The sequence below is a fragment of the Lissotriton vulgaris genome, chromosome 6 (genome assembly GCF_964263255.1).
Source record: "Lissotriton vulgaris chromosome 6, aLisVul1.2, whole genome shotgun sequence".
Classification (NCBI taxonomy): domain Eukaryota; kingdom Metazoa; phylum Chordata; class Amphibia; order Caudata; family Salamandridae; genus Lissotriton; species Lissotriton vulgaris.
This window is the reverse complement of record NC_141694.1, coordinates 478,778,688-478,806,587: the sequence shown is the minus strand read 5'-3', so window position 1 is coordinate 478,806,587 and position 27,900 is coordinate 478,778,688. Positions and strand designations below refer to the sequence as shown.

Genomic DNA, 27,900 nt, shown 5'->3' with positions numbered 1-27,900 from the left:
TTAGTCGTGCAAGTTCATGTTACAATGAAAACATTGTGCTCAGATCAGCAGTTTTTAAAGGAGGCATTCCGAGTACATTAACATTCAAAACAAATAACTTCTAATATTAAGGTCTCTTGCCTTAAGGGTTATGGAGTCTCCTAAAAAGATACATTTTACAAATCATAGGTAATGTAAAATTCTGGTCTACAGGTCTTATTTTACTAGAAATACATGGTTTATGGGACCCATGGTGTGACTAGAGTAAAACCAAAATAGGGGCTCAGTTCTAAAATATAACTGAAATATGTGAAATAAAACAGGCACACCTTTTATTACAAGAAGTGTGCATAGGTAAGCTTGATTTCTGCTTAGTACAGAACACTGCTGCACTCAGCAGAAAACAAGCCTAATGGCCCTATTATGACTTTTAACGCAGCAGTGGCCCGGCGGTGCTAACCGCTGCACCACAGCCCCCGCCGCAGGTCGTGCTGCCCGTCCGCCAGATTACTTCTTTTCAGTGGTCTGGTGGGCGGACAGCATGGCTGTTCCCCCTTTGGTGCCCTTTCAAAGCTTGTTTCCTTCCCAGTGTAAGAATTGGCTTGATAGTTTGGTTTGCCCTGTTCCCATCATGCACTGGGACAGGAACAGACTAATTTGCATATAGCCAGGTTCTGAGCTGGGATGGTGCAGTGAGCTAAAAAACGGTGTTGGATCTAGCCCTGATCTCTTGACTGGGTGAGAGTATTCTGCTTAATTCAGAAACTCTGTCCATCACCACCCCTTGTTGTTAAATATTTTGTCCACCCTAAGCGTGGAAGGGTATACTCAGATGTGAGTCCCTTGCTCATTGCACCATCAGGATTCAAGCAAGCCGGGCCGACGACGGCTGAAATGCCAGAAACCGGTCCCCGGAAGCTTGTTTCCTTCCCAGTGTAAGAATTGGCTTGGTAGTTTGGTTTGCCCTGTTCCCATCATGGACTGGGACAGGAACAGACTAATTTGCATATAGCCAGGTTCTGAGCTGGGATGGTGCAGTGAGCTAAAAAACGGTGTTGGATCTAGCCCTGATCTCTTGACTGGGTGAGCGTATTCTGCTTAATTCAGAAACTCTGTCCATCACCACCCCTTGTTGTTAAATATTTTGTCCACCCTAAGCGTGGAAGGGTATACTCAGATGTGAGTCCCTTGCTCATTGCACCATCAGGATTCAAGCAAGCCGGGCCGACGACAGCTGAAATGCCAGAAACCGGTCCCCGGAAGCTTGTTTCCTTCCCAGTGTAAGAATTGGCTTGGTAGTTTGGTTTGCCCTGTTCCCATCATGCACTGGGACAGGAACAGACTAATTTGCATATAGCCAGGTTCTGAGCTGGGATGGTGCAGTGAACTAAAAAACGGTGTTGGATCTAGCCCTGATCTCTTGACTGGGTGAGAGTATTTTGCTTAATTCAGAAACTCTGTCCATCACCACCCCTTGTTGTTAAATACTTTGTCCACCCTAAGCGTGGAAGGGTATACTCAGATGTGAGTCCCTTGCTCATTGCACCATCAGGATTCAAGCCGGGCCGACGACGGCTGAAATGCCAGAAACTGGTCCCCGGAAGCTTGTTTCCTTCCCAGTTTAAGAATTGGCTTGGTAGTTTGGTTTGCCTTGTTCCCATCATGCACTGGGACAGGAACAGACTAATTTGCATATAGCCAGGTTCTGAGCTGGGATGGTGCAGTGAGCTAAAAAACGGTGTTGGATCTAGCCCTGATCTCTTGACTGGGTGAGAGTATTCTGCTTAATTCAGAAACTCTGTCCATCACCACCCCTTGTTGTTAAATATTTTGTCCACCCTTAGCGTGGAAGGGTATACTCAGATGTGAGTCCCTTGCTCATTGCACCATCAGGATTCAAGCAAGCCGGGACGACAACGGCTGAAATGCCAGAAACCGGTCCCCGGAAGCTTGTTTCCTTCCCAGTGTAAGAATTGGCTTGGTAGTTTGGTTTGCCCTGTTCCCATCATGCACTGGGACAGGAACAGACTCATTTGCATATAGCCAGGTTCTGAGCTGGGATGGTGCAGTGAGCTAAAAAACGGTGTTGGATGTAGCCCTGATCTCTTGACTGGGTGAGAGTATTCTGCTTAATTCCGAAACTCTGTCCATCACCACCCCTTGTTGTTAAACTTTCAATGGTGGCGGCCCTTTGAAAAAAAGCACTTCAATGGGAACGCCGTACAAGGTTCCTACACGGCATGGACTTGAAAGTCAATGGCTATAGGCAAGTACAGAGGGGGGCACATGTTATGACCCCGTGTGTGCATCTGCATATGTTTGAGGCACAGGTGGGCTCTGTAAGGTCCTGTTTGTTTCCGCTCCACCAGGGTTTTCACGGCGATGGCAGAGAGGAAACTCATAATATGCTTGGTGGGACCGTGGCGGCCCCGCCGGGACCTCTGAAAAGTAGTAATCTGGCAGACGGGCAGCCTTCGCACCTTTGCACTGCAGTGCCACCGCTCGCCAAAAGTCTTAAACCCTAAGAGTGCATATTGCTTGCGACAAATACTATTAACCTCTTGGACTTAGCAGGGGCAACGTTACATAAATATTGTTCTTTAGTTTGCTTGCAAACAACATCGTCTTTTGTTGTATAGCATTTTCATTAGGTTCTGGGGAATGTGCATACATATCTTTCTTAATTCACTAATGTGTTCTGCTTAGCATTTAGGATCCCTTTTTATCAATTTGTGTTAAAATTATTAAACTGCAAATTGATACAGCCACAGAAAGCGTTGCATGATGAGGCCTATTTTGCCTTTTTTGCAACATAATTTAGCTAACTCTGTAGCATAATTTTGCTGTGCACTGCTTCATAACTCCGATGGCCCAAGAGATCAAAGGAAATTAAAAAAAGATTTGCACATTGTAGAGCTGCATATTTAGGGAATTCACATCTATTACTAAAAATGCCAAAAATGCGTAAAACATAATATACCCTTTTGACTTTGGAAATTCTGTAGTTTCAAGTTTAGTACACAAGGCATATTATTTCAACTTCCTTGTAATTGTCAGAGGTTGTGTAATGTCCAAGTGAAGAGGGAGATGAAAGGAAGCAAATGCGATAATTTAGCTAACTCTATTCCGAAAAAAGATGTATCATTATTTCAGTATAACGAAATTTGTGTCACCCAAATGTGAGACGGGGTAAAAAAAAGAAAATCTTCCTCAGATTACCAAAAGGCTAGTTATTTATTCAGAAATGACACTCTAATAAATCATTTTTCACCTATTAAGTAACCAATAAAAAACATGCCAGTGTTGTTAATATGTGATACCCCTTAGGCGACTCAATAATGTGTTAACAGATCAAGTTTAACATCTGCTGTGGTCTTCCAAGCAGATAATGTGAAAGTACTGAATAAAAAACAATTCTCTAAAATAGACCAGGGGTTTTGATGACAGTAGTTGCGTTGCATCCTATTGAGCAAGTCTAAGCAACAGTACTGTACAGAATCATACAGAAATCATGAAGATAAACAAATGGTTGCTGAAGTGTGAAAAAGTGTTAACGAAGCAAACCCATGGTCGGCAAAGTCCATGCACAGAACAAGTAAAGAGCATGAAAACATAACTAAAAACCATTCAATACATAGAAAAAACCAGCAGAAACAGAGATTGGTGAAAGGCTAGTAATTTCTTGTGCCTCATTCCCGTACAACGTTTTCCCCAGTCAGCTACTCAGTATAGAGACCTGTCATATGGAAACGAGCTGTGGCCATACTACAACAGGTGCATGTATAAACACCCCTGTCAGAATGGACTACCTAACACCATGCCCACACATCTGACACCGGATAGGAGCAATGACAAACAGAAAACGTACTTCAACGGACTGTGTTTTAAGTGGAAATATAGAGATCCAGGTAATAAGTATTCAGAGTACCTGGCTGATACCATGAAGTGCTGGTACTCTCCCACTATAAGTATTGCACCAGTGCTGACAAGTGAGCCAGTTTTTTTTTGCCTGTGGGGACCTACCGCCTCTAGCACCTTCCCAACTTTGCTGACACCGCCACAGAGTCCAGACGCTAGCGCCAGCGCCGCCGCCCCGGGACTCCAATTCCCAGCAGCCCCAGCGGCGAGCGCGACGCGGACACTGACCACGAGGGCAGCAAGCGCCAGGAGGAGCATATAGTCAGCACAGGGCTCTGGTGGAGCGGGAGCCCAGTTTTTTTTGCCTGTGGGGACCTACAGCCTGCAGCACCTCCGCAACTTTGCAGAGACTGCCAGAGAGTCCAGACGCTAGTGCCAGCGGCGCCACCTGGGACTCCAATTCCCGGCAGCCCTAGCGGCAAGCGTGACGGGCACACTGACCACGAGGGCAGCAAGCACCAGGAGGCGCATATAGCCAGCACAGGGTTCTGGTGGAGTGGGAGCCCAGTTTTTTTTGCCTGTGGGGACCTACCGCCTGCAGCACCTCCGCAACTTTGCCGACATCGCCAGAGAGTCCAGACGCTAGCGCCAGCGCCGCCGCCCCGGGACTCCAATTCCAGGCAGCCCCAGTGACGAGCACGACGTGCACACTGACCACGAGGGCAGCAAGCGCCAGGAGGCGCATATAGCCAGCCCAGGGCTCCCGCGTCCCGGGACGCGTGCGGGACGCGCGCGGGGTGAGCCGGGCAAAGCCCGGGCTAAGGGCGGGCCCATTTGAGCACGTTTGAGGAAGATTGAGGACGGGATGGGGCCCCCCTCTTTACATCTGTAAACAAAGGTTAGTACCTGGATGAAAGTCCGCCATTTCTAATTAAACCCTTCTTGTTAATATTACTGCAAGTGATCAAAGGAGCAACTGTTTTTCAAATCCTTGCAGTGATGACTACTTCTAAGGCAGGGAAGGGCAGGAAGTCTATCACTGGATGATCAATAGCGGGCCCTTTGGATCAATTTCTCACAAGGGCCTCTTCTGTGCTGGCACATGAAATAGAACTGACCGAAAGGAGGTTATCCTTGGACCCCGCCTTTGACAAACGGTCGTCTATGGGCAGGCTGGCCCAGGCGCCATCGCCTCACCATTAACAAGTCATAAATGTTGCCTTGATAGGTTTACAATGGAGAGGGGAGCCAGCTACTACAAACCGACGGAGGCTCGCCCATTTCCTCTGCTATTACGGATCTTACATCAGTTGCCCGATGCGTCCCTGATCAAAATGGTGAGCACCCTGGCCCATCAACCCCAAGACTGAAAATGCGATCTGCACACAGTTCTAAAGTGGTGGTTATACACCCTACAGTATATCTAATCCCTAAAAGGACGCATGGAGGAGCCCCGCTGAAAAGCAGGAAAGCGAAAATCCAGAAATGCAGAAATGTGGGGGAAAGTCCAACAATAAGAATCCCAAATAGCCCCGCCACATGTCAGCCTAGTGCCCAAGTGATTGCACCCACACCAAGCCCTAGTGTTGTGTGCCCTACTGAATTTGGAATAGATTTTTGGTCAAAATTGGAACTTATTTTTACTAAGACATGTCTCTCTCTTTATGATAGACTCAATCCGATAGAAAATAGACGTTCGCGCCTTCCAATATTGTCTGCTCCTGCCCAGTCACAGGATGGAATCAGGGACAAAGGGAGCACTGGAAACCAAGAAAGGCTGTCCAGGCCAACCAATGAAGATGGCCACCACATTGCCACTTCCACCACGAATAACATAGTTGACTTATCTCCCCCCTCTGTATTATCTAACGTTCTCCAACCTCAACCTAGTGTCACTGCTGCGACTAATAACTCAGTAACGAGTAGAAGTGTGGAGAATGAAGGTGGTAGCGGGGCTGAGAATCAACAACCTCGAGTAATCAGTAATACGCCCTGTGATGTAACAACAAAAGGACTATCATGTATAGATCTCCCTCCAGAGTCTGCACTGTATGTGGTGGTGCTTGCTGGGGTTCCAGTGTTGGATCAGGGAAAAAGGGAAGCATACAGTGAGCTTAAAAACAAATGTATTCATTGGCTCAATTACAACAGGCCTCTTCCCACTCAGGTATCAGGCGAAATTCTGTTCGTTAGACGAGTGGACTGGGTGGGGCTACGGAAAAAAAGAACATTATGGGGGACTTTGTTATAATTATTTTAGGAACAGTTGGGCTGTTGAACATATCTGTAACTGGGTTCCAGCACCCTCAGAAACGCTAATTCAATCCCTTCCCTATATCTAATTTTATCCTGTTACACATACGGATTTTAGTTCAGGATACTTTTGGTCCTAGTGTGCATGCTGGGCTTGCAAACTGGAAGGGAGGCAACATTCACACCCCTATACTGGCAACGTTTCCCCAAAATAATAGATTTAGTGTTTTGCACCAAATTGACTGACGGCCAAGGAGCTGTCTGTCTTTTACTCCCCTCGCTGATGACCAGGGCTCATTAGTAGTTGGAGAAGTCTCCGACGCAAATGTCTGCCTCACTTTTATATCTAGTCACCAGGGGGGGTGTGTCCACTGGAGGTAATCAGGGGTAACGACAATGGGGGTAGGGGATGCAAACATGGGGGTGTACTGCATGGAGTCCTGAAAAAGGGGGTGCGCCAGGGTGCGTCCAGACCCCTACCCTATTCAGTCTATATATAAATGGGCTTATAAACCACCTACTTGGAGTTAAGGATACCGATGCACCGAGGCTGGTCTCTGGCAGGGTGCCTACATTGATGTTTGCGGAAGACACTTTGTTGTTGTCCAAAACATCAACGGGCATCCAACGAACCCTGGACGGCTTTGCTGATTTTTGTGTTTCGAGAGGTCTAGAGATAAATTTAGCCAAGACTAAATTTATGATTTTTAATCCTCCGAGGCAGACTCGCCCAAATCCATTCTTGGAGGGAATTCCATTGGAACGAGTAAAAACTTTCAAGTACCTAGGTATTACCCTCACGGAACACTTTGATTGGGACACCTAGTTAGCAAAAGCTGCACTTAGATTAACACATAGTCATAATCATAGTCATATGTTCTTATATAGCGCACAAATCACCGTGAGGTCTCATGGCGCTGGCAGCAAAAGGGCAATAGAACAGTCAACAATCCAGGCTTGTTAGCGGTAGAAGGGAAGAGCCAGGTTTTAAGTTTTTTACGGAAACCTTTGTGATCAGTTGTAGCTGAAATATGTACAGGCAATTTGTTCCATAAACATGGGGGCAAGGTATGAAATGGAACGGCCTCCGTTACGCAACGTTCGAATGCGAGGCTGGGCAAGGAGTGATTTTGAGCTTGACCTTAATGATCTTCCTGGTACATACCATTTCAGTCTGTTTTTTAAATAGTAAGGGCTGGCATCACCCATTGTCTTGTGGGCAAGACTTAAGATCTTAAAGTGGCATCTCTGTCGAATAGGGAGCCAGTAAAGAGTTCGTAAATTGGGGGCAGATGGAGATCTGCGAGGAAGATTGAGGACAAGCCTGGCTGCTGTATTCTGCAGGATCTGTAGCTTGGAAAGCAGATCTTCGTTCAAGGCGGTAAACAGGGCGTTTCCATAATCCAAGCGACTGATAATAAGGCCGGGCACTAGTGGTTTTCTTGCCTCGATGGGTAGCCACTTAAAGATCTTACGAAGGCTACGCAGGATCCCGTAGCTGAACCCTAAAACCTGATCAATATGGGATTTCATAGACAGAGAACTGTCAATGGTGATGCCCAGATTTCGTACAGCTTTCTTAGGAGAGGGGCACGTTCCTAGTTCAGCAGGCCACCAGTCATGAGACCAGAAGTCCTCAGCTCCACCAATCAAAATTGTTTCAGACTTATCGCTGTTTAGCTGTAACTTATTTATAGTCATCCAATCTTTTATTCGGGTCATGCAGCTCTTAAAACGAGACCGAGTGCCAACGTGGTCAGAGTCGCAAGTGACAAGTAATTGAGTATCGTCGGCGTAAGTCACAGTCTCGAAGCCGCAGGATCTAATGATCGCCGCTAAAGGGGTAAGATAGAGATTGAACAACATAGGGCTTAGAATAGAACCCTGTGGGACCCCTACGGTCACAGAATGGCTACATGGGGTTATGGTATCCACTGTAACAGAGGTAGCTCTCAAACCAGTCAAGGTCTTTCCCTCTGATTCCCACCTCCCACAGTCGATGTTTCAATATACTGTGGGAGATGGTATCAAAGGCGGCAGACAGATCTAGGAGAACCAGGATCGCTGATTCCCTTTTTTACAAAGCTAACCTTATGCTGTCGACAATCTCAACAACAGCTGTCTCGGTACTGTGGGCAGCCCGAAAGCCAGACTGTGATGGATCGAGGAGACAGTGATTCTCGAGGTGGGTGGTGAGTCTTTTGTTGACTAGATGTTCTAGTACCTTCTCAAAGTAAGGTAACAAGGAGATGGGACAGTAGTTGGTCAGTAGATTAGGATCGGCCAGAGGCTTCTTAAGAATAGGCTTTATTTGAGCCTGTTTCCATCTCATTGGAACCTTAGCATGCCTTAATGACATATTGAAGACTTGAGTTAAGGCCTCCGCCAGTGGGGGCGTGATCTTGGCGCAGGCTCGGGGGAGGGGAAGGGGCCAGCTGGGGAGCCCGATTTGATCTTGGTCAGGCCTTCCAATACCTTGACAGTGACGATGGGTTCAAATTCATTTAGCACCGGGACGTTGATTTTTATTGATGTCCAGGCACAGCATTAATAGAGTGGTGGGAATCTGGGTCCTGGTGGGGGAAGGAAGAGTAGATGGTTTCAATTTTATTGTGGAAAAAAAATGAAATAGAATCGACCCATCCTTGGGAAGGTGAGAGGGAGGACTGTTCAACCACTGGGGAGGTGAATTCCTTAAGGATTTTATATAATTCCTTGCTGGAGTGAACTGCATTGTTTATTCGTTGGGTTAGGTAAAGTTTTTTTGAAAGTTTTATATTTTTTATGTAATGGGGATGAGCCTGCCTATAGTTACTACGATCCTTGTCTGTCTTTGTTGTCCTCCAGTGACGTTCAGCTGCTCTGCTTAGCTGTTTATCAACTTTCAGTGCAGCCTTAAACCAAGGGGATGCTTTGCTTTTAATTTGTACTTTAGTCAGTGGAACAGCCTTATTAATAGCAGCTAAGATAGATGTTTCCAACATACTTGTGGCCTGTTCCACTGTATCTGAGTCGGAGATCTGCTGTGGCTTAAAATGGGTTAAAAAGATATCTGGGGTAAGTTTACGCCAGGGTCGGATTAAGGTGTGTCTCTTCGGCCCTGATTTCTTATCAGGATTAACGGACATGTCAAACTTTAAAAGATAGTGGTCTGTCCCTAGTAATGGGGCTGGTGGCTCAGTTGTCAGTTTGGATGTGTTAGTAAATATTAAATCTATCGTGTGCCCGGCAAAATGCGTTGGGCCAGCTGACCTCTGAGTTAATCCTAAAGTACCCATTGCTTGGATTAAGTGACAGGTATCTGCGTCCAGGGAGAGTTCCGCATGATATTTGAAATCACCAATTAATAAGAAGTTATCCACCGCCAATGCATGCAGTGCTATGACTTCAAGTAACTGATTGACAAATTTAGCTTTAGGACCGGGGGTCTGTAAACCAGGGCTCCTCACCAGGTTTCAGAGTCAGCGATTTCCAATCTGAATATCAATATTTCCAAGATTGTAGAGGTGGAAGACTCTAGGGCTTTAATCGCACAGGGGATTTTAGTGGCAACTGCAATGCCACCGCCTCTCCCTGCCTCCCTGTCCTGCCTAATGAGGTGGTACTGAGGAGGAAAGGCTATAGTGACCTCAGGAGAGGCCTGGCTATAAAGCCATGTCTCAGTGATAAAACAGATGTCGGGCATTTCGGCTTCCAAAAGGCTCCTAAGTTCTAGTGTGTGTTTTGGTATAGATCTTGCATTGAGATACAGAGCTTTTAGTTGTCTGGAAGTTGTTTTTGCACCAGTGGAGGCAATAGTGGTGCTATTGCAAGCGAGTGCAGGTGTTTTTTAAATGGTTCGGGACATGAGGTTGGTGACTTTCGGTGGAGTTAGCTACTTGCGAACAGTAGTCAAGAGGTAGACAGCTCAAGGGGTTTAGGAGTTGCAGCTCCTCGCAAAAATATCTAAGCATAGTGTCAGTACACTCACCAGGGCATGGAGGAAAAATTACGGCACGCCACAGGCGCGTCCGCGCCCTGCAGTGGTTTAAATGTCGGAGGGGGCGGGGCCAGTGAGATGATGCTACCCTCGATCAGGTGTGGTGAAGGATGGCCTCAGGTCCCTCAGCTCAAGCGGCACTTGCCGGGGCGGACCGGGGACTGGCAATCCTAAGAGCAGGTAAGAAATGCAACTGCCGTATTGAATGACCAAGCTCAAAAACAATAGTTAAAAAATGGAAAACAATCGGCAGTCAAACAAACGTTTAAAATACAGCACAAACTTCAGGTTAAAAGATTATTGGCATGGGCGATAGCGCGAGCTGCTAACACACTCTATCGATGGAGTAGAAGCGTGGCGGGGGGATCCTGAAAGTGCACAGAGTATCTGAATTTAAGCCAGCTGCCCCTGTTATAGAAATTTACAAACTTTACTAGTAGATGGGATAGTATGAAGAATACTGAATGCTCTGCATGCAAACACAGCCTTGAAGATGATATTCATGTCCTTTTTTTCTGTCCAGGTTATCAGGCCACACGAAAGTGTTGGCTGATTCCGATCTGCAGAAACCTCGGTTTCAGACAGTGTGCTCAAGCTTTTAGAGTCCTAAAGTACGACACCCATCCCCTCATTACCTTTGCCGTTTTGCGTTTTTTAAATAGTATGTGGTATAGACGTAGGAAATTTCTTGAACAATTTAACTGTTAACAGGAATATTTGCTTAACATTGTATGAACTTCTTCGATAACTATTCCTTGTTTAATTCGTTTTTATGATGTATTATGTCTTAGTTTTAATCTTGTGATTAATGTGTATATATATGATGGGGATTGAATTTGTATTATACATTTGTTATTTAAATCCTTTACCTTGTGTCATGTATATATTTTATCTGCATTTTTATGGTACGTAGTGACCGAAATAAAGGTATCGAATGAATGAACGATAATACTCTCCTTTTCCCTTCAGCCCATTTAAAGCACTGACAACACAAAAAAACTGAAACAAGGATATTGCAAAGTTTTAAAAGAACATACCCACAGATACCCTATTGTAATTACAATTACATAAAATTATAGAGAAGGTGCCACGTGATACTCCTCATAACTGCAATCATTTACCTGTGAAAAGACAACAGGAAACAGTGCATTGTGTTTAATCAAATGCCTCAGAAACAACAGTTAACAATACTTTAAAAAGCTGCAATCCTTCCCACCCCGTGATGGAGAACACAGTGAATGACAGGGTAAAGTTGCTGGGGGTTTCCATAGGATGAACAGTGGACAGGACCAGGCACAGGTTGAGTTTGATGTCACAGTTCAACATAAACAGGCACCACGGGCATGCGACTACCGGGTTGCATCAAAAGAAATGACAAAACACACAAGATGATGCACTTTGGCAAAACATTCACCCCCAGTCACAGATCTGAGTTTAATCCATTGTTATTTTGCTCACCACGCCACCCCAGTTCAGACATGGCCATATGCAAATCAATCTTGACCCTGTGCCTCATGGGAATAGTCCAGCCGAACTGCCAAGCCATGTCTTCCCTGGACCGGAATCAAGCATCAAAGGAAATGATCCAGAAGTAGGGGGCACATTGCATGAGTTGCTGCATGCCACTGTGAGGAAAATCAGACAGAAACGCCAGGCAATACCTGCGTTCATGTGGGCCATGAACAAGATGTTAAAAGTACAAAGAAAGTGTGGTTGGTTTGCAAAAATTATTGATGTCATGCAAGTGGTATTCTGATTGCCCAGCAACTTGGGTTAGATGTTAATAATGGGTTGTCCTGTCAACAAGAGTATTATCTCCTAGAGTTATAGGGAGGGCAGTAGTATTAATCTGTCTGTAGGGTGGGAGTGAACTTTCCCAATGTGTCTGTACTGGCACCCCTAGGACCAGTAGACACAAAGGGCACCCTTCCTAAGTGCAAGCTCTTGGGGATGAATCTGTATTACTTGTACAAGTATTACTTTCCTACCTCAATATCTCTCAGTGTCTATTTATTTAGATCAGAGTAGCCTATTAGCCAATAACTTTGCTCCTTCAGCAACCCCCATTTCTGCAGGAATTGTGCCAGATGAAGTAATGATGGTGTCAAATATCCGTGGGAGGTGACATAACATATCATATGCTCATTGGCACCAGCCCAGGGACGCTTGAAGATTTTTAGTATTAAAAGAAATCCCATAGCAGCAGGCTCTCCAACACTTCCCCATGCTTGTACTGCCTGCCTGTGTCCTTTTATAGGAGTCTCCTACAATGGCAACACTTGACCACTGAATGTATCAGTATTTGTGGTGTTGGTCATGACAGAGATTGTCAGTGGGCATCCAGGATTGGGATTTGACAATGTAGTGTAGCATGAAGGGATTTACAGCATGTTTCCTACCTTCAAGTAAGTAAACCTGTCTACTACATGTGCCCAGATGCAGACGCATCTGTGGTTGATCACATGGATATTCCCCTTAATGGTGTATTGCATCAAGGTAGATGCCCTGTAGTATATCCTCTATCCCCAGAGGGCCAGAAGGACTGCCATTTATTCAGGGCTCATTCAGTGTTACCTCTGGATTACGGTGGGAGTCGTGAGTGGTGGGAGTACAGCACTGAGATACATCTTAGTGCATTTAGGGGTGGTCTACTCACGCAGCAGGGCACATTTGCTGTTTCTTAACACTCTTCTAGGATGACAGGATTATGCCATCACCACTGGAAGTAGCATGTGGCAATGCACAGATTGGCATCACATAACTCCTGGAATATGAAAAATTTGTATACCATCCAAATCATCCAAATGATACAGGTGAATAGGGGCTTCTGGAGCTTCTTGATAATTCTGTTGTGCCATTCTTGGTTTATAGCATGAAAGGGAACTCACTGATGTTGTAAATGTCCCACTGTGCTTGTCATATTCGCTGTGGTGCCATTGTCAACTTCTGGTCTGGGCTCAGTGTTAACTTCGCTTAATGATGAAGAGAATGATAATCTCCTCAATGAAGTTTGAGATGCAGATGCTATCTTTACTCATTTTTTTAGTTAGACTTTGATTCAAAAGCCGTTCACCTCTTCAGTAGGTAGAGCAAAATTGTTAAAGTAAATGCAGCTGTAAAAAACAACTGTAATTGCTTTGTTTGTACAGTGACTTCTTTAAAGGCTACTATGATAACGTACACTATGAAAAAGCTCCCTCGTGACCTATATATTTTATCAAAAGATTCAAGCACTGAATTCCAACATGGGCAACACCAAATACAAAAAACATTTTTTACTTTCTCATTTTCTTATTTATTTTATTACTTTTTTCCCTTATTATTTCTTTTTTTCCATATTATTATTTTCAGCATAAAACTTGATCAAAAATACAAACTTATCATCAGAGATTTATAATGCATAAATTATTATCTACACTACAATCCATTCATTCCTGGGTAGAGAACCGACACAACCAAACAACTCACTCACACCTCATCCACATTCAAAACACAGAACAATCTATCTGAAAAAGTTAACACGTTTGGTAGATTTTCATCTATTGCCCAATACAGGGTTACTACATTCAGTAGGATTTTACAAAAGACTTGGTCAACGCTTTTCGGTGGCATACAATGAGAATCGGAGCCACCTTCTTCAGGACCCGTCAGATATATTGCACCTTGTTCTCTACAACCAGGAAACTCTGTTTTGTAATCTGCAGCAAGAGATCTAAAGCATCAAGGATCTAGGGCGGTATTTCAAATCTGTCCTTGTTGGTCCTGGAAAGCCTAATTCTGTTATTTAATCTTCAATCAAGAATCTAAGGCATCAAGGACCTAAGACGGTATTCCAGATATATGCTTGTTTATCCTGGGGTACCTACTTGCTAAGGATAGCCGCTATTGATCATGCCAGTGGTGGACCCGGGTTGCTCCCAAATTTGATTCAGATGTTTTTAAACCTTGAATGTATTTATTGCCAATATATAAGCACAATACTTTCAGTATTGTGGTATCCTGCGTTGTAACGTCATCTCAAAAAAAATCACCACATCTTTCCCAAAATCATTGTTAGATTCAGTCTACGTCGCACAGGTCTCTGCTACACCGCTCGTGTCCACACTATGATAACGTAAACATCTGTGTCTTTAAATGTACTAGCTAGACATGCTTTCAGAAACCTAGTAGTTTTGGGATGTTTCTGCCATTATAACATCTATTGCCATTTATCTCTCAATAGAGAAGAATTGGCTGTTTTTTTGGAACGTTTGTGTTTCTTCCTCTGAACTGCAATCTCCGGGCAGCAGTGGGCATGGAGGACACTTGAAGATAACATGTACTATTTTAACTCCAGTCCAAGAATATTTGAGGAAAGAGTAATCTTCCCCAAATATTCCAAAAGGCATATTTACTATTCAAACTCAAGTCCTGGAATATTTTAGGGAAGGTTCTATATTCCCTAAGTCAAGTTAAGTCAATTGTATTATGCTTGATTGATTAAAACCATTGCATGTACAAAACATATAAAATGCTTAATAGAACAGATTAAAACTTGTTAAAAATTCCATATTTTTAAATTAGAGTAGGTGTGATTGAGAGGTAAGTATTTTTAACAAGGTTTGAAAAGCAATTCTGAATTGCAGAAAGTGCTGCCTGGGGGTGCAACTCAGGGCAAAAAGTAGGAACACTGTGTCGTGGTCTGTTAATTCTTCAAAAATAGAAGTCTAGTTCCACATCTCATGCGAAATGTTATTTTATCCTTTTCTATTAATCGTACATATGTATTTAAAAGCAAATGCTAGGCAGAGTGCAGAAAAAGAGTCCAGCCTATGATGTAAGAGTCTTGGTCCGATATTTTTCAGTCACTCCCCACATAGTTGAATTCGTTCTGAAACTGTTCTGTTTTGAGGTGATTCCTGAAAAGATTAGTTTCGTTACTTCCGACGGCTTTGTTTCAGTGAGTTCCCCAATCTTACTCTCTAGACTCCCTTTTACCAACCTTTATGTTTACCTATCTAAAGACTCCGGTGGCATAAGGTTAGTCATTGCTTAATTCTGTTGGGCACATAGTGGGCTGCTATTCCCAGCAGGTATCATGGGGCTCTGCCCTGGTGAGTCTTCAGCATGGTACAAAGAATTCTGTAATTCATCCTTGTATTTATGGGGTGTCATTAGATGCTTTTAGGGTTTGTGTAATGTGGTGCATTGCATGAGGTTCAATGTCCTGGAATTAAGGCGTCTTATCTATACTGCCATCATTATAGTCACTGTATTTGTTTGATACACTAGCTACATTCACCTCTTTTCCACAAACACAAGCAACAGAGGCACAACAGAGTAAAGGTTGTGTTTCGTTCAAGCAATGATAAAAAGTGAGTTCGAATGGGACTGTTTTTTATATGACAATGGTAGATTGTGTATTAAGAGAAGTACATTTCATAATGATAATGCATTAAAAACATGGAAAGATATGTAATCACATTGTAAATTCAGATTCACAACACCGTACTGGAATGGCCCTTTAAAAAAAATAGATTTTCGCACTCAAATATGTATAGTTAGATATCATAAACAAGAGGCAATATAACAGCCAGTTTGCTTACAGGCCTTCTCCTCACTGTATTCTCCCCTTTTTTAAGCAACACCTGTCCCACCGATAGACACAGTCTGTTTTTGAGAAAAGTTCCCCATTTGGGCTTGTAAATGCAGTGATGGAGCTTGCTGTCCCTTGCAGGTGACTATAACTGCATTCATAGCCAATCACCGGGAATCACAAATAGCAGCCTGCCTAATTAATAGTCATTAGAGAGGTTGTTTTAAAAAATGTAGATTTCCGCACTCAATCTGCTAATGGATAATTGCCGAAGCAACATCTTTACACATAATTCACAGCACAAATGTTATCCCTGTTTGCAAACTAGTTGGTATGTAATTTGCTCTTCTTGATCTATTAATAGGAATTTGTGCATCAAGCAAAAAGTGCCGCCCTTTGGATTGACTGTGAGGGGCAAATGAATGAGAACAACAAGTAAAGGCTGGTGTGTCAACCAGTGGGAATAAAGCAAAAAGTAGAAATTCGAAATAAATCCACAACAAAGTGTACTAAAGTCAATAGAGAGAAATTAACATCAAAGGTAACGAAAACGTTGTTCAATCCACCAATCCAATCAAGAAACGTGAGAAAAAGACTACAAAACAATGTTTTACAAATATTATTCCAAACACACTACAATTCACAGATTGGGTGTCAATTTTTAGTGTTCCTAACCTTTCGCAATGCTATTTTTACAGTTGACTTTTGCCACAACTCCAATATGTTTTAAACTATACAGATGTTTTGTTCATAGTATTACAAATCATTCTCCGCAGACCTCCCTGAAATACAACCAGTAGATTAAGCTCAAACAGAATTAAACAGCAAAGTTCGTCATTTGCCAGGGCTACTGGCCTTCATTGGTACGCCACAGAAAAGTGCATCAGGCATGCTCAGTGTGCATAGAAGACGGTAAAAAATCAAAGAATGCCCTTCTCAAAAGTGAAACCATCCTCTATGGACTAAACTCCTGTTTATTTCTAACCTTACACTCCGGAGATACCAGCAAACGTTCTCATGTTGTCACATTGTTTTGCACATTTACATCAACTATATACTGTAAAATCTTAGTTTTACATGTATTATGGCTTTCATACCCTATTTCATCAATGTTATGTTTACAAAACTATGTGTAAAAGTACTTTGAAGTGGCCACAGTGTGACGGTGCGTCACTTCTGAAAACGCCTCTAGTTAAATAATTACATTTGCAATCTGAACGTCCTAGGATTAAATGCTATTGGGATAACTGTGAAAATATAGAACAAATGGCATTTTGCACATATCTCTACCCGACAAGAGGCAGAATCTGGATTTAATAGTAATAGTGTCAAAGCAAGTTCATCTTCTTGTTTTTTTTTTTTTTTAAAAGAGGTCTGATTTTAGTTTATAGATTCTGCCTGTTTGAACAGTTTGAACTTTGCGGTGGAGATTTCATGTAACCTTAATCCGTGTTACTGTAAAGATGATGTAGGCCTTATGGTGACTGATGTGATTTATTCCATAATATGAAGTTATAATGTCAATAATTTAGGCAGAGAGGCAAAGCATACACTTTTCAAATAATACTTTCATACATCAGGGTCGAGCTATTAAGATCGTAGTTGGCACTGTAGTTAAAAGTGAGGTGGGAACAGGGGAGGCCTTAGGCATGTGCAAGCTGTGCACCTGCACAGGGCCACCAAACCCCAGGGGCCACCACGACAATATGTATCCTTAATATAATAATCCTCTGAGGATGGATACATATTTGCGTGGTGGCCCCTGGCAGGGATTTGGCAGCCTCCGGCTCTGTTCCACTTCCAAACACCTTCCAGATCTCGGAGGGGCTCCGTCCCGCCGGGACCCCCTCTTCCGGGGCCCGCTACCTATGCTCCCTGCCCAGGGCCGCCATGAGCCTCGAGCCGCCCCTGGTGGGAAATCAGAACTTAAAGCCAAGAACAAATGATGCTCACATCATTATATCCTGAGAAGCGTCTTCCTTTTGCTACCTGTCAGATTTAAAGTGGTACTCATTTTAGTTTATGATCTTATTTTGAGACTTTGCTTTTAATCTCTGTAGATAAGTTAGAGCTCCACAGTCTAAATTTACATACCCATAAGTCTCTCAATATCTAGATATTTTGGCAAAATCTCTTGACATCTGTTGCAAGAGAGTAGCGTAGTATACAGATTTTATGGGAACTGTATTTTTCCTACAGCGTATAACTTGACTGTTCTCCTTTTCTTTAGTAAACACAAGGAGATGATGAACGGAGTGCTGAAACTTTTCAGACACTCACCCTCAGTCACAGATCTGGGTTGAATCCATCATCGTTCTTTAGCTCACTTAGCCACCTCACTTCGGACCCTGCTAGGTGTGAATCAGTATTGACCCTGTGCCTCATGGGAACAGTCCAGCCCGAACTGCCAAGCCAGGTCTTCCCTGAACTGGAAACAAGAATTCTGGGTCCAGTTTCAGGCTAACATCTCTCAACAGCCAGGCTAGCTTGAATCCAGTGGCAAAGTGAGCAAGGGACCCACATCTGGGCATGCCCTGCTAAATTAGGGTGAATAAAGCAAACACTAGGAGATGATGGACGGAGTGCTGAAACATTTTCAGACACTCACCCCCAGTCACAGAGCGGGGTTGAATCCATCATCGTTCTTTAGCTCACTTTGCCACCTCAGTTCAGACCCAGCTGAATGCAAATCAGTCTTGACCCTGTGCCTCATTGGAACAGTCCTGCCCAAACTGCCAATCTAGCTCCTCCCTGAACCGGAATCAAGCATCATGGGTTCGGTTTCGCGATAACACCCCTCATCAGCCAGGCTAGCTTGAATCCAGTGGCAAAGTGAGCAAGGAACCGACGTCTGGGCATGCCCTTCCAAATTAGGCCTGCCTGATGAAGGGTGTTACCCTGAAAGTCGGGTCTAGGAATCTTGTTTACGGTTCAGGAAAGACCTGGCTTGGCAGTTCGGGCTAACTGTTCCCATGAGGCACAGGGTCAAGGCTGATTTACATATAGATGTGTCTGAACTGAGGTGGTGAAGTGAGCTAAAGAACGATGATGGATACAACCCAGGTCTGTGACTGGGGGTGTGTGTGAAAAGTTTCCGCGCTCCGTCCATCATTTCCTTGTTTTTGCACCTTTTCTTTAGTCTCATCGCTGTAGCTTCATGGTATTTCAATTTTACTGAGCTTTGCAAACTGTAAAATACATGTTTTTATTATTCAAAAGCATGCATGTTAATGACTATACTTCTCGATCTCCTATAGTCCATTACCACAATGTTTTGGGAGTACATGAAATATTGATGTTAAACTCTACATACAGCTCCTGGCTGACCACTGTGGCGGCTATAATCAGATCATTTTCAGATCCTTTGAGATCAGTTTCAGTTACAAAAAACTGACTGTCCCCTTTCCTTGGAGCATATTAAGCCTACAGCTTGTTTTCATCATGTGCGGTGTATGCTGCTAAAGCAGTATTTTCCAGTTTTAATACATAATGAGGCATGCAGTTTGTGATCATCAGGTATGGTTTATGCTGGCGCAGCAGTACTTACCCGTTCTGTTAGTCAGTGCCATTGACGTACAAGCAGGAAGTTGGGTACTCATCCATAGTAGAATAATCAAGGTTCCAAAGTGCTTCATGTCTTCCAGGGCTCATGCAAACCAAGATTCAGATAATGTGCTGCAAAATGGAACAAAGAACCTATATTAAGGCCGACCACCAAACTAATCTGACACAAAAGAAGTATTGTTTTGGACAAGAAACTTAATTTTTTGTGTGCAACGTTGAATGCTCATCTGCAATAGACATTCCAGTTTGCATACTTTGTACATGCGCTGTGGTTTGCCCTGTTTTTCACCCTGTGAGTCATGTATGCGACGCACAACCACAAATCTGTGGTCATGAGACTTTTGAAAAACCACCATTGATATGGTAATTTTTCTAAATGCTAAACATACTCCATAATCTGCTCTATTTGCTTCCCCCTCCATCAAAAAACAAAATTAAGTTATGTGAATTGCACGTGTATTTACGTTCACAGAAAAGATCAAGAAAGTGAAGGTTTGTGAAAATAGCTGGATGTACACTACTCGCTAACACATCACACCAGTAGCAAGGAATTCTGAAAAACCATTCCGAATTTTAAGTTTGAAACCTCACATAATCATGCAGTTCACCAGAGAACTCCCATAGGTTGCTCTCATTGGCATCCCATAGTACTTTAATTCAACTCAGAAGCTTGCTACTTGTAGTATAGATTAGCGAGAAGCAGTAAGCAACTACTTATCAGTAGAGTAATGTGGGAAGTGCAACCAACGTATTTAAAAAAGTAAATCTAATGATAATGTTCTAGATGTACACATCTTTTTTACGCATGCCTTAAAGCCATTCTCATATTGTACATGTACTATGATGGTGATTCAGGACAGGAATTATGCAGTATAAACTCTAGTCACAAAGGTAAATTCGGTCGAAAATGTAAGTTTATGGCTGAAAATAACTTTCTTATGGCTGCGAGGAATCCACAAAGGGATTTGCGGCAGGTGTAAATCTTTTAATTACTAAAGATTTCCATGCCATCGGTGACGAGCTATCAGAAGTAGTAACTCCCATTCAAGGAATGGGAAATGGCCATTCCAATGTGGAGTGTGCCTTTGGAATTTTGCATTTCGACACGTTTTTCCATGTTTACACTGGAAATGATTGGACTACAGTAACACCCTTCTAAGATGGAGAGGAGAAGGGACCACGAACACACTTCGTGGTCGGGGTAGGGCTTTTTCCAAGGCGGGGAATGTTTTTCTAGCAAATCATAATTTTTTTACATTTGGAAAAGGCGTTACTTACTTTCACCCTGTGCGAAGTTCTTTCTATGTAGAACTCTACAAAAGGAAAATGGAGCCTGCTGCAATTGTGATAGTATATGCTCAGTGGTAAACCTGGAAACCTGAACTTGGCGCAGGTGTCCAGGCATACTACTGGGATGTTTGTGAACAGAAAAAAATGTAAAAGTACAATCTGAGGTCACATTTGATGTATCCTTTGACAGAGGAGACAATGAACTGGTGCCCCCTACACAACTGGTGCAAATGTCAACTACTTTTACCAGGCTTTGACAAGTGGAAGAAATTATGTAGTTTTGAAGTGAAGTAGCTGCACCCAGTGGTGACGTCTACTGCCCTCCTGTGTAAATTATGTTTCGTGCCTTCCAGTAAATGTGGCGCTTTTGTGTTTGTTTTCAAATCAATAGTAATGTTCACATATTCATTTTAGTTTCAATAATGTTGTGTTTAAGTGTGGACGTGTTCCGGATCAGGGTGGACATGGTCTGAACATGGCAGCACATTGCATGTTAGTTTTTATATTAAAAATGAACGTTTTCAATGCAAAATTCCACATTTTGCCATTACGGTGCCCTTGCTAAAGACAGTAATAGAATCCCCTAGGTCTAAGGTCAGCAGCATGGCCGCTGGAAAGCATCGCTGTCCATTCATGGACCAATGTGTACATAGTCTTAAAATAGGTTCTTCATATATCAATTAGACTAATTCTCAGCATGATATATACTGTTCTTGTGGTTAACGGGGGAGACTAGTAGCTAGTCCAGGGTACATAACCAGATATTAGTTATGCATATCAGGAAATTATACTTCACTTCAGAATGCTGTCTATGATTGAGTGCCAAATATAAATCAGGTGATGGACAGGTCAGTGTGAAGATTCAGAAAAGGTTTTCAAAGTGAGATGCCAGACTCAAACAAACTATTTCACATCACAACATAGTTTCAATGAACTCTCAAGTACAGATTCAAAAAGTTAGACCTACAGGTATAACATGAATAATGACATAAAAAAATGCAAAGAATCATGAGTAGAATACTAAATATTGTTCCATAACTGGGATATACAAATACAGGGAATCAGGTGAAGATTACCCCACATGCTTACAGCCCTGGATCCATGGGCTGAATACAATACAGAGTACAGACAAGAATGAACAAGAGGTAGAAATTCTATTTTAAGGACAGCAGCATACTACAATGAAGACTTGTACTAGAGTCAAAGTCAGATGGTATTTGGACAAAATATTGAGCAAACAATATTGAGATGCAGAAATATCGAGTTTTAATATCGGGATCCACAAATATCGTGCTGCAGGAATATCTTTGACAAGAATGTCAATTTTCAAAGGTAAGTAATATCAATGTCAAAACCATCTAAGGGCATCATTACGATATAGCCTTAAAGGATTGAACCAACCAGCCACAGGTAGGTGGTTCTGACACAATTTGCATTGGACCGCCCTACGGGCAGTCGGAACCATCCATTTTACAATGGCAGCTTGTGCGGTGTGCGGAAAAGGGCTGCAGTACAAGCTGCCACTGTAAAATGAATGTTTTTTAAAATATCTGCGCCATGTTGGAGGCACCATGGTGCCTGTCACATGGTGCAGGGATGTTTAGGGGGGCACAGGGCTGACAGCGAAGGGCACAATGAAATAGGTGCCCTGCTCATGCTCCCAAAGTCACTTTCCGAAAGCCTTTCCATGTCAGAAAGGCCGACAAGGAAAGGCTGTCAGAAAGTGATATTACAATCCTGAAGGCAGAGCTGAGGTTGGTTCCACCATCATTACTGGATTATGATGGCTTCTGATGATCCGATGGGCTCCTTGAGCCTATCCACCACCACTAATACCACCACCACCAATACCAATAGCACCACCACCAATACCACAACCAGCACTCATACCACAACCATCAATGCCACCAATACCACCACCAACACCACCACCAATACCACCACCAATACCGCCACCAATAACACCAATACCACCACCACCAGTACCACCAATGCAAATTGTGTCAGAACCAACCACCTGTGGTCGGGTGGTTCCAATCCTTTAAGGCTATATCGTAATGATGCCCTTAGATAATTTTGACATTGATATTACTTACCTTTGAAAATTGACATTCTTGTCAACGATATTCCTGCATCACGATATTTGTGGATCACGATATTAAAACTCGATATCAATGGTGGTATTGGCATTGGTGGTGGTATTGGTGGTGGTATTGGTGGTGGTATTGGCGGTGTTGGTATTGGTGGTAGTTTTGGTGGTGGTATTGGTGGTGGGGGTATTGATGGTGGTTGTATTGGTGTGGCAGAGGTGGTGGTATTGATAATGGTGGTGGTATTGGTGGTGCTGGTATTGGTGGTGGTGGCATTGGTGGTGGTGGTGGTGGTATTGGTGGTGGTAGTGGTATTGGTGGTGTTGATGGTGGTGGTATTGGTGGTGGGTGTATTGGCGGTGGTGGTATTGGTGGTGGTTGTGGTATTGGTGTTGGTATTGGCAGTGGTGATGGTATTGGTGGTGGTACCATTGGTGGTGATATTGGTGGCATTGGTGGTGGTGGTATTGGTGGAAGTGGTGATATTGACAGTGGTGGCATTGGTGGTGGTGTTGGTGATGTTAATAAAACAAGCTTTTGAAAACAACTCGTCAGGTGGCGTTAGTACAGATGACATGTAACACAGATGTGCTGTTGACAGCTTCAGCCCATTAGCACAGGAGTATGTGCTACCTGAAATTCACATGACTTTCACTAATCACCTCTAAACCCATTTTACTTGGGGGGTTTGGTGGTGGTGGTATTGGGGGTGGTATTGGTGGTGGTTTTGTTGGTGGTGGTGGTATTGGTGATGTTGGTATTGGTGGTGGCAATGGTGGTGATGGTGGTGGTGTTTGTATTGATGGTGGTGGTGGTATTGATAGTGGTTGTATTGGTGGTGGTGGAGGTGGTGGTATTGATAATGGTGGTATTGATGGTGGTGGTAGCATTGGTGGTGGTGGTATTGGTGGTGGTATTGGTGGTGGTAATGGTATTGGTGGTGTTGATGGTGGTGGTATTGTTTGTGGGTGTATTGGTGTTGGTGGTTGTGGTTGTGGTATTGGTGGTGGTATTGGCGGTGGTGATGGTATTGGTGGTGGTGGTATTGCTGGCATTGGTAGTGGTGGTATTGGTGGAGATAGTGATATTAACAGTTGTGGTGTTGGTGGTATTGGTGGTGGTGTTAATAAAACAGGCTTTAGTACAGATGACATTTATCACAGATGTGCTGTTGTCAGCTTCAGCCCATTAGCACAGGAGTATGTGCTACCTGAAATTCACAAGACTTTCACTACTCATCTCTAAACCCATTTTACTTGTGGGGTTTGGTGGTGGTGGTATTGGTGGTTGTGATGGAAGTGGTATTGGTGGTGGTATTGGGGTGGTATTGGTGGTGGTTTTGTCGGTGGTGGTGGTGGTATTGGTGGTGTTGGTATTGGTGGTGGCAATGGTGGTGGTGGTGGTTGTATTGGTGGTGGTGGAGGTGGTGGTATTGATGGTGGTGTGGTATTGGTGGTGGTGGTATTGGTGGTGGTGGCGGTCGTGGTGTTGGTGGTGGTGTTGGTAGTGGTATTGGTAGTGGGATTGATGGTGTTTTTGATGGTGGGGGTGCTGGTGGTAGTATTGGTGGTGGTGGTATAGGTGGTGGTGGTATTGGCAGTGGTGGTGGTATTGGCGGTGGCATTGGTTTTGGTGGTATTGGTGGCATTGGTGGTGGCGGTGGAATTGGTGGAGGTGGTCGTTTTTACAGTGGTGGTATTGGTGGTGGTGTGGGTGTTTATTGGTGGTGGTGTTTATAAAACAGCCTTTTGAAAACAACCTGTGAGGTGGCTTTAGTACAGATGACAGGTAACACAGATGTGCTGTTGTCAGATTCATCCCATAAGCACAGGATTATGAGCTACCTGAAATTCACATGACTTTCACTAATCATTGGTGGTATTGATAGTGGTTGTATTGGTGGTGGTGGAGGTGGTGGTATTGATAATGGTGGTATTGATGGTGGTGGTAGCATTGGTGGTGGTGGTATTGGTGGTGGTATTGGTGGTGGTAATGGTATTGGTGGTGTTGATGGTGGTGGTATTGTTTGTGGGTGTATTGGTGTTGGTGGTTGTGGTATTGGTGGTGGTATTGGCGGTGGTGATGGTATTGGTGGTGGTGGTATTGCTGGCATTGGTAGTGGTGGTATTGGTGGAGATAGTGATATTAACAGTTGTGGTGTTGGTGGTATTGGTGGTGGTGTTAATAAAACAGGCTTTAGTACAGATGACATTTATCACAGATGTGCTGTTGTCAGCTTCAGCCCATTAGCACAGGAGTATGTGCTACCTGAAATTCACATGACTTTCACTAATCATCTCTAAACCCATTTTACTTGTGGGGTTTGGTGGTGGTGGTATTGGTGGTTGTGATGGAAGTGGTATTGGTGGTGGTATTGGGGTGGTATTGGTGGTGGTTTTGTCGGTGGTGGTGGTGGTATTGGTGGTGTTGGTATTGGTGGTGGCAATGGTGGTGGTGGTGGTTGTATTGGTGGTGGTGGAGGTGGTGGTATTGATGGTGGTGTGGTATTGGTGGTGGTGGTGGTATTGGTGGTGGTGGCGGTCGTGGTGTTGGTGGTGGTGTTGGTAGTGGTATTGGTAGTGGGATTGATGGTGTTTTTGATGGTGGGGGTGCTGGTGGTAGTATTGGTGGTGGTGGTATAGGTGGTGGTGGTATTGGCAGTGGTGGTGGTATTGGCGGTGGCATTGGTTTTGGTGGTATTGGTGGCATTGGTGGTGGCGGTGGAATTGGTGGAGGTGGTCGTTTTTACAGTGGTGGTATTGGTGGTGGTGTGGGTGTTTATTGGTGGTGGTGTTTATAAAACAGCCTTTTGAAAACAACCTGTGAGGTGGCTTTAGTACAGATGACAGGTAACACAGATGTGCTGTTGTCAGATTCATCCCATAAGCACAGGATTATGAGCTACCTGAAATTCACATGACTTTCACTAATCATTTCTAAATCCATTTTACTTGAGGGTTTGGTGGTGGTGGTATTGGCGGTGGTGGTGGCATTGGTGGTGTTGGTATTGGTAGTGGTATTGGTGGTGGTGGTGGTATTGGTGGCATTAGTGGTGGTGGTATTGGTGGAGGTGGTGGTATTGACAGTGGTGGTATTGGTGGTGGTGTGGGTGTTATTGGTGGTGGTGTTAATAAAACAGGCTTTTGAAAACAACCCGCTTTAGCACAGATGACATGTAACACAGATGTACTGTTGTCAGCTTCAGCCCATTAGCACAGGATTATGTGCTACCTGGAATTCACATGACTTTCACTAATCATTTCTAAATCCATTTTACTTGAGGGGGGTTTGAAACAGACACAAGATAATGCTGGGTTAATTGAAAGAAGGCGTCTGTGTTTCGGGGGCGGCTGTCCTGCTTTAAAAAACACAAGCGGTTTCAGCTGAAGCAACGCATGTCCATCCTGCAGTAAGAGAAACTTAATAAAGTAAATAGTGCTTACAGACTAAATAACAGGTCCCATGTAACAATCGAAGTAAAAGGACCAGTCGCCATAGGAGGGTACAAATGAAGACAAGGCCGCACTAAGGATGGACTAACAAGCCTATTAACGAATTAGAAGGCAGCGTTTACAAAAGACAATGACACAAGCCAATTAAAAATATGAGAGGAGGATACCAGCTGAATTTTACGCTAAATTCCATAAACCACTGAAGGGAAAAAAAAACAGCACTAATAACACATATTTTCATGGGCCATTGAAAAAATTATTGTATTTCCCAAAAAAAACAAAGACCCGGCATAACTGGGATCTTACCGACCGATCACTTTAATAAACTGTGACTCTAAAATCTATTCAAAGCTTTTGGCCACCAGATTGGCGCAACATATACATAAAATTATCTCGCCACGCCAACATGGTTTCATTCCGGGTCGATCCACCACTGACCATGTTCAGAGGGTCACCACAATCTTTGATATAGCGGAGGTGGCAGGAGACCCTATGGCCCTGATACTATTAGACGCCAAGAAGGCTTTCGATATAGTCTCCTGGCAGTATCCTTGGACGGCTATGTCAGAAAGTGGGATTAGTGAACGATTTATTGAAGCCACCTGCATGTTATATACAAACCCCGAAGCGGTGGTTATGATAAATGGGGAAATGTCTGGGAAAATCAGATTAACCAGAGGGACAAGACAGGGGTGTCCTTGCTCCCCCTTATTATTTGCAATCTTTATTAACCCTTTTATTCTTAGATTAGAATCCAACCTGGCAATTCCACCAATCAAAACCCTAAATGGCGATACCAGGAACTTAGCCTATGCGGACGACATAGCGATAGTCACAGGAGATCCCAGGGAAGCAGTGAAAGCTATGGAAGAAGAAGCCAGACAATTTGGGGAGGTATCAAGATACAAGCTTAACCAGGGCAAAACCCAGTTAGTTGTTAATAGCAAGGTCACATACCAGGAAAACCGGATAGTCGCAAATGCCACGTACCTAGAAATTAATATAACCTCCAACCTAGATAATCTGGTTAAAATGAACTTGGAACCACTTATTAAAAAAAAGGAAAAAAACCTTCATAGAATTGATAATCTACACCTGAACCTAGTGGGCCGATGAAATGCCATAAAAATGTTATACTTTCCCAAAATGTTATACTTTTTTAGGACCATATGTTTAGACTTCATCCCACAAATATTCAAAGACATAGAGGACTTATTTTCTCGATTTATATGGAGCTACAAAAGGCCACACAGAGCACTTAAAATGCACTTAAATACATTACACTCCGAAAAGATAGAGGTGGCCTTGCACTACCCATCCTCAAAGTTTACTGGTGGGCCACGATACTAAAGTAAAGCAATATAATGCTTACCCAAAAACGGAACACAGAGCAGAGGGGGTGATCCCAACACCACAGGAACTAATCTTAGGCACCGAAAATAGTGAACATTTCTGGAGATTAACGTATAATTGTTATTTTAAAAAGGTACGATTTAAAACTCTTAAGGGTGTATATTCAGCATGGAATAACTCCTGGGCATCGAGAGATTCTCCTATTATACAACTCTATTGGGGAATAACAACCTCCCAGAGACTTTTAACGATGCATACATGAAAAGGTGGCAAAGGACAGGGATTACCCAGTGTGGCAATTTCTACTTCAACACAGGATTTAAGTCATTTGAGGAACTAAAAAGGAAATTCGGGCTAAACCAAAGAGATTTCCTTAAATTCCTAGAAATCAGAGACTTCTTAATGAAAAAAGCGGGAGGCCCATCTAAGTTTAAAAAAAATCTGACAATCGAAATAATCAGCCTAAATACGACTGTTAAGATTGGAGTATTTTATGATAACCTGCCG

General features: G+C 43.5%; 1 protein-coding gene across 1 annotated transcript in view; it reads right to left on the bottom strand.

Moving 5' to 3' along the window:
- LOC147707467 (collagen alpha-1(XIX) chain-like) overlaps positions 1 to 27,900 on the bottom strand; it is a 1,668,057-nt gene that overhangs the window by 1,612,337 nt on the left and 27,820 nt on the right. The window contains exon 2 of the mRNA XM_086925649.1: positions 19,192 to 19,319. Within this exon, the coding sequence (XP_086781775.1) occupies positions 19,192 to 19,279 (88 nt within the window). The 5' untranslated portion in view covers positions 19,280 to 19,319. The remainder of the gene's footprint in view (positions 1 to 19,191; positions 19,320 to 27,900) is intronic.